General features: G+C 51.6%; 2 protein-coding genes across 2 annotated transcripts in view; one reads left to right on the plus strand and one right to left on the minus strand.

Annotated features, from left to right (window-relative positions):
- The first annotated feature begins 8,152 nt into the window (after positions 1–8,152).
- LOC136547021 (uncharacterized) lies at positions 8,153–10,783 on the plus strand. Its single transcript, XM_066538989.1, has 2 exons — positions 8,153–9,051; positions 9,113–10,783. Exons 1-2 carry the CDS (start codon positions 8,811–8,813, stop codon positions 10,240–10,242), a joined length of 1,371 nt encoding a protein of 456 aa, XP_066395086.1. The 5' UTR covers positions 8,153–8,810; the 3' UTR covers positions 10,243–10,783.
- Positions 10,784–11,171: 388 nt separating this feature from the next.
- LOC136544473 (fasciclin-like arabinogalactan protein 11) overlaps positions 11,172–12,091 on the minus strand; it is a 38,153-nt gene continuing 37,233 nt past the window's right edge. The window contains exon 2 of the mRNA XM_066536627.1: positions 11,172–12,088. Coding sequence (XP_066392724.1) covers positions 11,378–12,088 — 711 coding nt within the window. The 3' untranslated portion in view covers positions 11,172–11,377. The remainder of the gene's footprint in view (positions 12,089–12,091) is intronic.

Genomic DNA, 12,091 nt, shown 5'->3' on the forward strand with positions numbered 1-12,091 from the left:
ATCGACTTCGAGGAAGTCTTTACGCTAATAGCACACATGGAGTCTATCTGACTGCTGCTGGCTTTGGTAGCAGCAAAGGATTGGCGTGTCCATCACCTGGACATAAAATTAGCCTTCCTCAATGGCGAGCTGGTGGAGACGGTCTTCGTCAGGCAACCTCCGGGTTTCACCGTTAAGGGAGCGAAGCACATGGTGCTCTGACTGTGCAAGGTGCTCAACGGGCTATGACAGGCCCCGCGAGCATGGAACACCAAGCTTGACGCCACGCTGGGTGAGCTTGGGTTCACACGGTGCACAACCGAGCACACACTCTACACGTAGTGATGGAGAAGAAGGAGCTCGTCATCGGCATATATGTGGACAACTTGATCGTCACCGACACACGTGTGGAGGACATCGACAGCTTCAAGCGCAAGATGGTGGCTCATTTTCTGAATGAGCGATTTTGGCACGCTCTCCTACTACCTCGGCATAGAGGTGAGACAAGGGAAGGAGGCGCTTGCGCTCGGTCAGAGCACGTACGCCTCAAAGCTGTTGGAGTAGAGCGGTATGGCTGAGTGCAAGCCATGCGTGACTCCAATGGAGGAGCGGCTGAAGCTAACGAAGGCTAGTACCATGACAAAGGTAGATGCAACACTCTACCAGAGCATCATCGGCGGTCTACGCTACCTAGTACACACGAGGCTGGACATTGTGTTCGCCGTGGGCTACATCGGCCGCTTCATGGAGGATCCCCAAGAGGATCACTAGGCTGCGGTGAAGCGGCTACTGTGCTACATCAAGGGGATGGTGGATCAGGGGATCGTCTTCCCCAAGACTAGCGGAAGTGGGACGCATCTCACTGTGTTCAACAATGTTGACATGGCGGGGGACATCGACGGACGACGAAGCACCTTTGGCGTGCTTGTCTTTTTCGGGTCGGCTCCAATCTCATGGCTATCGCTGAAACAGAAAGTGGTGGCGTTGTCCACATGTGCGGCAGAGTACATGGCGGCGGCCATAGTGATGTGCCAAGCTGTGTGGCTATGCCGGCTGCTGGGTGAGCTGACCGGTGTGGAAGCTCACCCACCAGCACAGATGGTGGACAACCAACCCGCCATCGCCCTCATGAAGAATCCAATTCTCCACGACTAGTCAAGTTCTACTTCCTTAGGGACTGTGTTGATGGAGGGCAGATCATCATCGAGTTTGTCAAAACAGGTCGGCAACTCGCGGACGGTCCTCACCAGGCTGCTCGGTCGTCTTCGGTTCACGGAGCTGAAGAAGATGATTGGCACAGAGGGGATTCTAGGGCTAGCAGCAGGATTATGGGAAGAATTGTTAAGTAATCTGCTACTCCCCTATGTGAATGCATGATAGAGGCAGGCACCGAAAGGCTCCCAGCTATTGCACTATAGCCGCTGCAGGGGCAGGCGCCGAAAGCCCCCCCCCCAGCGCACTGTAGCCACAACAGGGGCAGGCGTCAAAGTCAGTCCCGCTGTCACATCTAGTCACTGTAGTAGTATGATAGCTTGACATATCTATATACTAGGATTAGATGGGTAGAGTTGTATATATAGCTTTCCACCACAACTCAATAAAGAGAGCGAGTTCAGTTTTGCCATCTCCTCTGCAGAGCTCCAGCCAATGCTGGTCCTTGTGCTGTATGTGCGCGCACTCTGTTCTCCCTTCCTTCTTCTATCTCTAACCATAGTGTGTGGTCGGCAATGTCAGTGAGCGGTCGGCTCACCCACGCTGGAGATCCAGGGGCCAACAATGAGTACTAGGCCCCTGACAGGATGGGACTTTGCGAAGTGTTTGTCGGGAGGAAAATTCTTGGGATCCTTGTAGCGCGTTAAGAGTAGAACCTGTCAAGCTTAGCTGGCTGAAATGGGTTGGGTCATGTGGTTTAGTGGTTGGTCATGTTTCTGTTTCTCTGATACTCCCTCCTCTATTGCAATAAGCAATCTATAGAGATTTTTTAACATTTTTTATAAACTAATTTTAAATCTAACATTGTTTTTTTCTAAAAATAACACTTTTGGCCGCACCTATTGCCATGGCGCGGCGAAACGCCAATGCCACGCCATGAATGATGGCGTAGAGGGAGGATGACATGGCGAAGACCGGGGGCGCTGAGCGGTGACGTGGCAAGGTCTGTCACGCCACCGACCTTGGCACGGCAGTGACGCGCCCTGATTGGTGGCGCGGCATAGCCGGCTAAAAGGCCCATGGCCCTGTCCCACCTACCTGTCGCGCCCGCCGCGTCCATGCCCCTGCCCGCCACGCCTGCCCGCCGCTTGGAGAAGAATATTTTTTACTTTTATTAAGTTGTTACCAAAATATTTTTAATAATAAAGATGAAATTAGAGAAGACTATTTCAAAAAAATGTAGGCATGAGAGATTTGGTAAGTCTAATCTGGTCTAATGAATTTAGTTTGACAAGTTTTAGTAGCAATTAAAATTATAGCTTGTCAAAATTTTAAAATGTTAAATTTTGGAAGCGCACCCATCGTACCCTCTCTGTCTCCCATTCTTTCCATCTCTCCCCGAAGAGGAACGGCTGAATGGGCAAAAGGTCATCTTCCTCTTCGCAAAAATCACTGTAAGGTTTGCTTGTCCTTTGGTGTATCCTAGGGGTGACTGCTAGCAATTTCTTCTCTAGGTAGTGTTTGGTTTGGATGGGACAAGGTTGACGCTGCTCGGACGAGTGCGGACGCGTGAGGAAGAAGAGGAGTGTAGCGAAGAACTAGACCGGCGCCGGTGCCATGTCCACCTGCCTGCCTGCCATGCCACGCCCTCCCGCCACTCCCAAGTGCTGTCGACGCTCGGCCCTCTGTTGCCGCCTCCCTCTCTCCCTTCCCTTCCATTCCCGGCTACCTCCCTCCCTCCTTGGCCTGCTGTCAATGCTGTAAAGAACTACAAGTGCTATCGTGGCGCATTGAAATGAATATGAAGAAAATAAATGGAGTCCGTGCGTAAGTTGACAAGTTGCCACATAATATTTTCATTGGTTCATGAGTCTGTAAGTTTCAGAGGACAATATTTGTTCGACATAAGTTCGACATAACTAACTAAGTCCCAGGAGTGTAAGGATCCCTCGGACGCCTCTATCTCTTTGGATTTATAGGCAACACATTGGGAGTGTAGCCAACATCGGTATGGTCGCGTTGTTGGTACGTATGGCTCGTACCCTGCAAGTATATGATATGCACGATTACTTATAATCTTTATTATCATTATTTCATGGAGCCTACATATTTAAATAGATTACCTTTGTTACTACCTGTGAGGCTCCTTGGGTACCAAGCGGGGCACCACCTAGCTGACACATGCCGATCTCATCCTGCGGCCAATCGTCCCACTGGTGGTGCTATCTACGGAAGCTCGGGGGGTCATCGTCATCGTCGTCGTAGTCCTTGTCGTCCTCATTTGCGGGGTCCTTTCCAGTGCTATGATGTGGTGGTGTATGCACTGCGGAAGTGGCACCTGTCACCGGCTGAGAAGAGCTGGCTGGTGTCCTCAAAGAGCCAGAAGACGTGCCACCTGACCGCGCTGGGACTGCTGATTCCACCCAAGGAGTGTCCATGTAGCTCAGCTCCTGAGCTAGCTTCCTGTAGCTCCGCTTCACCTTCTGCATAAATAGACATTAAAGTTAGTGCATTTCCCAAATGCATATACACTAAATAAACATTTTTGGAATGGAAAAGTTTATGTTTACCTCCACAAAAGCCTCAAGAACGCCTGGCCCCTGCCCTATAGACTCATGAAGCCAAAATGCTGCTTCGTTGGACAGCCTTGATAATTGTGTCGACTGGGTACAGAAACGCGGTTGGACAGTTTTAGTACACATACTTAATACCAAATGGATAACAAATTATACCATTCAAGTATCTTACCATGTATCTTTGAAGCGGGGCTCTCTGTAGCTGTGTGTTGTCCCTAGTGGCAACGTTGTACACATCTTCAATCACATCTTCCTCGTCGTCCTCGTCAATCGCCTCCTCAATGTATGTGGGCTTGATATGTGTCTTTGTAGACCTATGAAGCCACCGCAGGTACTCGTTGAAGGTGTGCGGGTCGTGTGGGGGACCTGCATCGACTGGCTACCAGTCCCTGTTCTACCACAACTGGATGTATGCGTTGTGTGTCACGCGCCAATCCTTGGTCTTGTACCTCTTCCTATGGTCATACCTGCAACAAAAGGATTATTAGTTGTACCATACACACCTCTGAATTGTAGCTTTGTTATTAATCGATAACACACCTATGCAATTCTTCGTTGGTGGAGTAAAGCGGTGGTGGATAGCCTATCATTCTTCCAAACTGCCTGCAAACCCTGATGGGCAAGTGAATCTCAATCACGTGGAAGAAAATAAGAGGGACGTTGCAGCGATACTTGTCTAACTCATCCCTAGTGACAGAACTCAGATAGTACTCGAGCTCCGGAGCATCCCAATGACACCAGTGCACCTAAATATTTCATAATTGAGTTAGGTTGTGATATAGTGTACATCAAACAAGACACATGTATGATAGTAAAGAGAGCGTAACCTGGTGCTGTATCAGGACATCGAGACCATTCGTGTACTCCCTGTACTTGCGCCCCGCATTCCCTCTAACTAACTCTGCTTGCGTCCAGATATATAGAGCTATAGGGTGTGTATCCTGCCTGTTCCATTGCTGCATTGAACACGATAATGAATTAGCCATTAATATTTTCATCATATGTAACTGCCTCGAAGAATATAGTGAACCGAAGTACTTACCGGTAAACCAGTAGCAAGGGGCCTCCCAACGGGCCATCGTTCCCAACATCAAACCTGGAGTAGATAGGAGCAACCCCCAAGGTTCGCATACCCTAAGGTGCGACGACAGGCAACACATAGCTGTCGATACTTCCATACCAGAACTGCGCTGTCCTAGCTGTACGCCGCTATGTTCTCCCATGGCTGGCGTAGTATGTCAAGAAAGATCCAGCTGATGGTGTTGCCCGAGGTGTCTGGGAAGAGGAAAGCACCAAGAAAGTGCCAGATCCACACTCTAGCGAATATGTCGATCTGAACCTCATCAGCCTGTGGGTCCAAGTAATCAAAGCGCTCTGTGATCCACGACGACGAAACACCAGAACTTTTCCTGAAATTCACCAAAGAAAATTAGACCCGATGGCTGCAGAAAAGCAATGCAAGTATTAAATAGGCTTGAATTGCTTACTTATTTTTCTTGGAAACCTCGTCGTCCGGTGAAAGACAGCCAGTGAACCGAGCCACCAGCTCCCTCCAGTGATCGTTGTCAACTACACCTGTTACTGGAAGCCCCCCAACCGAAGGCCAAAGATAGCCTTCACGTCCTGCATGGTCAAGGTCATCTCGCCGCAAGGTAGGTGGAACGTGTGGGTCTTAGGCCTTCACATGTTATAAGAATAGAACGACTGTTAGTTGCCTCAAATTTATTACAAGAATGTTTATGTACAATGAAGGCACTCGCAGCTGTCTACAGCTACAGTAAGTAGTGCTGGGTCAAGGGGTGGAAGACCGTAGTTGACAACACAGACAAGCTCGAGGAAGCCGGCACGCCGTATGTACGGCGCGTAACGCTCGTCCCACTGGTGCGCCCTGGTGTGCGTGCGGGGCCTCAAAGGAGACAAGGCCACCTCTGCGTCGGTGTCACTCAAGATGTGTGTTTGGTGTGGCTCGTCGTGCTCCACCTCAAGAAGGGGGTACAACGGGTGCTGCGTGGGAGAGGCCATCCTGTTGCAAATTGATAAACAAAGGGTTAGAGTATTCAAATTAACAATATTCAAATTAACATTATGTAGCATTGTAAAATTTGAACTACTTGTTATGCAATAGGAACACAATATGAAAGCACATGTATATATTCAAAGTAACATTAACAAACATATTAAACAACTTCATTAGAAAAATAAGCAACTTCTATGTATTCAAACGGACACAAATATCATTGAAGCTAGGAGGTTCATCAAACCATTCCAAATCGCCGTATCACGCACTACTAAGTACCGACACTTGAAAACTAGTATCTATACTGACAACCTTTACTACTATAAACTAGCTAAATAATAAATACCTAATCAATCCCTAAACCCAAAGACCTAACTAACAGTAACCTAAACCCTAACTACCTAACCAAACCTTAACTATACTACAACACACAACCTAAACCCTAAATAAACAAATTCACTAACCTAACTATACTAAATCACTAACCCTAACTATCCTAAATCACTAACCCTAACTAAAATAACATTCATAATAACAAGAAATAGAGAGAGAGCTACCTTGATATGAGCCAAAGGAGAGGAGGCGGCGTTGGAAGGCAAGGCGGCGGCGGCTGGCGCAGGCGAGGAGGCGATGGGCTGGCAAGCGGCGGCGCTGGCAGGGGCTGGGCGGGCTACAGCGCTGGCGAGGCGAGGCGGCGCTGGGCGGGCGGGTGTGCAGGCGGCGGCGACGTTCAAGGGCGAGGGCGGGCACAGTGGAGCATCGCGTGGGCTTTTAATTGGGCCTTGCCGCGCCACCAGCGATAGCGTGTCACAGCCACGCCAAGATAACGCGGCAGACCCTACCACGACGACGCCACATCATCCTCCCGCCGCGCCACCATACATGGCGCGACACATGCGTTTTGCCGCGCCACACACGGCGCGGAAGCGGACATAGTTGGCTACGTCGCTGGCGAGGGCAAGCTCGGCGATCAGGCCAGCCGGCCCGTCCCCAAGGTTCGCCCAGTCCCTTTGTGCAGGTGCTAGTGCTGCCACTGGAACAACGAAACCGATGAGCTTTGAACAAACGAAAAGGAATAAACTTCAAGCACGCACCTTTTATTAGAGCTGGAGCGGCCAGCGCTTTGATCATCGCCTCAAAGCAAACGATCGAGTATTTTCGCTTCGCTCCCGGTGAAGGGATCTGGGCGGAAGAGCAGGGGCGGCGCGGATGGCGAAGGGCGCTCGGTCGCTTCGCTGCCCGCCGGAAGGGGGTCAGGACTCCGGAGGTCCCCGTCAGACACTTTTCCCGCCGGAAGGAGGTCTGGGCTCTAGAGGCATCCGCCGACTTATTCATCTGTTTCCACCGCCGTTAGAAACCGGCGGGATCGGGACTAAGCCCTGCGTGGGGGACGAGATAGAGGCCCTGTTTACGACAACTTCTTCGCACCACGCACGCTTTGAGTCAAAGCAAGCTTTCTCCTCCCAAAGCTGGCTTGGTAAAGAATCAGGATCAGAAAAGAATCACGGGGAGAGAAGCTTACCGTTTGGCACACGGATTCTAGAGGACCGGCACCGAAGATCTTGGCCAATGCGGATTCGGTAACTTTTCTTCAGCAAGTCACGTTGTGACTTTACTCTTGCCATCTACCCTGCAATCAAGATCCAATGGTTCCATCACTTTTACACGTACGACGCAGGCATGTCAAAAATGTTAGTTTAAAAAAGTGTTAAAAAAAATCTCCGCAGACACCGCACACCGGCCCTCCCCACCCCTCAGTGCAACTGTGCAAGCACCGCCGCGCCCGCTGCCCGCGGGGTACGCGGCGCCGTGGACAGCGTCCACGCGTGGTGGCGCCTGCACAAAGCTATCATGTCGTAGCTCTCGCCACGGGCGGCCGCGCCCGCTGTGTCTTTTTCAGCAGATTGACATTATTGTCCCCTCCACGGTGCTGCAGCTGCATACGAACCTGCCACAACAGCTACGGCGTTAAATATACAAGACTTCCTTGGATGGCCAGCCCGCCAAGCTAAGGGTGCGTTTAGATCCAAATTTTTTTGGATTTCGGCTCACTGTAGCATTTCGTTTGTATTTGGTAATTAGTGTCTAATTATGGACTAATTAGGTTTAAAAGTTTCGTCTCGCGATTTCTCGACCAACTGTGTAATTAGTTTTTTTTTTCGTCTACATTTAGTACTCCATACATGTGCCGTAAGATTCGATGTGACAGTTACTATGCAAAAATTTTTGGCAACTGAACGGGGCCTAAGCCGCGGACGCACAGTCGTCCACTGCCATAGTGCCATCCTATCTCCTACAGCACGTCACGGCGTCTCAGCCGCCCGGCCATACCTTGCCGCGGTGCTGCCAAGCCCATCGGCCACGCCCTCCTGTAGTGCTTCTGTGCCGCGTGCTGCCCAACGCCGTTCCGTTTGCGTCGCCGCTTGGGTGTTCGACACTTCGACGGAGTGCTGCACCTAGACGCCATGTCCTATGGTCGTGGAAGTCGGTGCCGTCCGTGCCGGTCGGTTCTCTCCGTCCACACCGGGAGCACGGATGTGCCTCCCACACGTTGGCTCTAGACGTAGCAGCGGTACCCACGAAGACTGGGAAAGTGAAGAAACGGTGGCGACACTTCTACATCTCGCCATGGCAGCCCGAGCTCGGTTCCTTCTCCTCGAGGCGAGCGGCCAGCGAGGGCTGGCGCGGCTTACGCGCGGGACGGGACCGCGGCGTGCGTGAAGGCGGTGCAGCGAGGGCTCCTGCCTGCGTCGTACGTGTAAAAGCGATGGAACCATTGGATCTTGATTGCAGGGTAGATGGCAAGAGTAAAGTCACAACGTGACTTGCTGAAGGAAAGTTACCGAATCCGCATTGGCCAAGATCTTCCGTGCCGGTCCTCTAGAATCCGTGTGCCAAACGGTAAGCTTCTCTCCCCGTGATTCTTTTCTGATCCTAATTCTTTACCAAGCCAGCTTTGGGAGGAGAAAGCTTGCTTTGACTCAGCGTGCGTGGTGCGAAGAAGTTGTCGTAAACAGGGCCTCTATCTCGTCCCCCACGCAGGGCTTAGTCCCGATCCCGCCGGTTTCTAACGGCGGTGGAAACAGATGAATAAGCCGGCGGATGCCTCTGGAGCCCAGACCTCCTTCCGGTGGGAAAAGTGTCTGACGGGGACCTCCGGAGTCCTGACCCCCTTCCGGCGGGCAGCGAAGCGACCGAGCGCCCTTCGCCATCCGCGCCGCCCCTGCTCTTCCGCCCAGATCCCTTCACCGGGAGCGAAGCGAAAATACTCGATCGTTTGCTTCGAGGCGATGATCAAAGCGCTGGCCGCTCCAGCTCTAATAAAAGGTGCGTGCTTGAAGTTTATTCCTTTTCGTTTGTTCAAAGCTCATCGGTTTCGTTGTTCCAGTGGCAGCACTAGCACCTGCACAAAGGGACTGGGCGAACCTTGGGGACGGGCCGGCCGGCCTGATCGCCGAGCTTGCCCTCGCCAGCGACGTAGCCGACTATGTCCGCTTCCGCGCCGTGTGCCGACCGTGGCGGCAGTGCTCTCCAGACCCGCGCGCCGGCGGCCTGGACGTGCGCTTTCTACCCCGCCGGTGGATCATGCTTGACAAAGCACTTGCAGGGCCCTGCCACCATCGCTTCCTCAACGTGTCTACTGGCGAGTGCATTCGGATGAGCCTCCTCCCGGAGCTATCGGTGGGGGAGCACAGGTTTCTCGCGGTCACCCCCGAGTGCCTCCTGCTGCTTTTCCACGAACCCACAACGATTGCTCGACTGCTTAACCCGCTCACGCGCCAGCTCATCGACCTTCCCCCTCTGACCGCATTCGTGCAAGGTGGAGACGACTGTGATGAGCCGGAAGAGCAAGGTCCTTTTGTGCAAGCCGTTGGCCTCACTGAGGACTCCACAGTGGCAGTCTCCTTCTCCTATCCCATGAAGCTTGCTTTCGCTAAGCCTGGTGACGACAGTTGGACTGTGGTAAATGACGGATACATAGATTCAGCTTTGCCTTTTGCGGGGCGTTTCTACTGCGCCACCTACAGAGGTGTCATGGTGCTGAACACCACTTCTTCAGATCAGCAGCAGCCACCACGGCTGATCATGGTTGCTGACCTGAAGAAGTCATTTATTTATTTTTCCCAAATGATGGACATCCTTCACCTGGTGGACAATGGTGGAGAACTGATGCTGGTGCACCGAACTACTGGCGAGGGCAACTTCAGGGAGTATAATGTTTATAGATTGGATTTGGAAGCTGGGATCTTGATCCGAGTCAAGCGCCTCAACGGACGTGCCGTGTTCATGGGCATGCTGCGCACCATTTCAGTATCAGTAGAGGCCTTTCCCTATGTCACTGCTGATACCATCTATTTGGGGTATGAATGTGATATCAACACTGAGTACAATATTGCAGATGGAAGCAGATACAGTCGGACTCGGATCTACGATAGATCGGTATCCCCAGGTACCATTGTCGAAAGTCTGATCTGCTACTGCATCCAGGACCAGGACATTGGCAATCAACTTGTCTGAGCTCGAGAAAATGTTGGGCACTTGTCACTACTTTGGTGTAGCTGTATTCCTAATTGTTATGCTTCATTCAAGGCTGACTCAAAGACAGGCAGTTGGAGTTTCATCATACGTGACCATGAGGGTGATGTAGTACTCACAGGTCGGGGACGTATCAATCATCTGCTAAGTGCCTTCCATGCGGAGGTTATAGCAGGCCTGCAAGGAATCCAAGCAGCGCTGTCTATGGGGATTAGCAGATTAATTCTTGAAACTGATGCACTGATGCTCCAGCAAGAGTTGTCATCGGAGGTACCCTGTGCAAGACCCTAAGGAGGGCTGGTGAATGAACTTAGAGCTCTAGTAGATTCAATCTTTTCCTCTTTTGTTTGCTTGTTTAAAAGAAGAGAGTGTAATAGAGCTGCACACGCCTTGGCAGATTTGGGTTATGAGTGTGTGGAAGGGGAAGAGCTGATCACTAGCTCCATCCCGAACGTTGTAAATGTTATTGTCACTGCCGATCGTTTGGCAGTTGAGTAATGGAATTTTCCAGTGTAAAAAAAAAACGCTCATAAGCATGCTTATTTATATTTGTTAAGCATATGTGCCTCAAATATATATATCAACGCTCATTGGCATGCTTATTTATAGCCCTGTTCGACTAATGATTTCTGCGTCTGATGGCTAAAGCTGATTCGTTGTGAGAGAAAAACATTGTTTCATGGCTGATAAGCCATACTGTTACCACATTTAGCATTAGTACTTGCATTAGGTAAAAAAAAAGGTCTACTTGCCCGAGTCCAACTGGGTTGCCCACCCGCCCATTGTCGCATCGCATGGACTGTTTGTGTTTGTATGCATAAATACAATGCACTAGTTCGAGACACAAACTTTAGACCATACCAATACTTGTCACACCTCCCAACAAATGCAATTTGGTCGCAAATGGTACGTATTGTAACCATTTTGGCCTAAATTTAGCATTGAAATTAGAAGTATTCACGATCCGTACCATACATCCGAATAGATGACAAATAGTAGAAGAAATGTGCATGAATACAGTTTAGGATTTGAATGCACACGTACGTTGATCGATTGTTTTCATGCTGAATACAGTTTAGGATTTGAATGCACACGTACGTTGATCGATTGCCTTCACTTAGCATGAGAGCAGGCTGAGCACGACCGCGGACGCAGTAGCAGCAGAAGCCAGCAGCCACCTGGTCCTTGTGGTATCTGCCCCCGCGGCCGTGGCGTCAGCCTCATTAGCAGGAGCTTGATCATCAGCCGCCGTCGAAGAAGGGGCTTGCTTCTGCGGTTTTGAAGCCGCCGCCGGTGCCTCGGCTCCATCCTTCACGTCGCTGCGGCCAAAGAGCGCCGGCAAGAGCAGGACCTTGTCCACGGAGTACACCGCCAGTGGGTACGCCGAGTAGAGCGTCTTCCCTAGCATGGCCTCCATGAGCCCCGACGACACGTTGACCTGACGCTCGCCGCCGCTGGTGACGTTTACGGTGTACACGCCGTGCTGGCCGGAGGCCTGCGTGCGGACGGGGTTGGTGGTGGTCTGGAACGACACGAAGGTGTAGTACTTGGGCAGGATGTGGAACAGCACCAGCTGCGACTGCGCCTGCGCGTCCATCCGGTTGAGCGTGCCTGGCCTGAGACCCGCGAACGCCGCGTCGGTCGGGGCCAGCACCGTCAGGCCGTCGGCGTTCCGGTCGCTGTCGAGCAGGCTGGCCACCTGCGAGGTCACCTCGGTGTCCTTGAGCAGGCGAATGAACGCGTTGTACTGGGTGCCCTTCCTGAGGATCTCGGTCAGATTGAGAGGCCCCGACGGAGCTGGACTCGGCGCGTCGACGCCGTCTGCGGCCTC

The sequence above is a fragment of the Miscanthus floridulus genome, chromosome 3, assembly GCF_019320115.1.
Source record: "Miscanthus floridulus cultivar M001 chromosome 3, ASM1932011v1, whole genome shotgun sequence".
Classification (NCBI taxonomy): domain Eukaryota; kingdom Viridiplantae; phylum Streptophyta; class Magnoliopsida; order Poales; family Poaceae; genus Miscanthus; species Miscanthus floridulus.

Excerpts from the sequence above, each read along its gene's own strand:
- LOC136547021 (XM_066538989.1), top strand. The coding sequence starts at position 8,811 with ATGAATAAGCCGGCGGATGCCTCTGGAGCCCAGACCTCCTTCCGGTGG. Across the intron at positions 9,052-9,112 it reads CGCTCCAGCTCTAATAAAAG|TGGCAGCACTAGCACCTGCA; the intron begins GTGCGTGCTTGA and ends TCGTTGTTCCAG.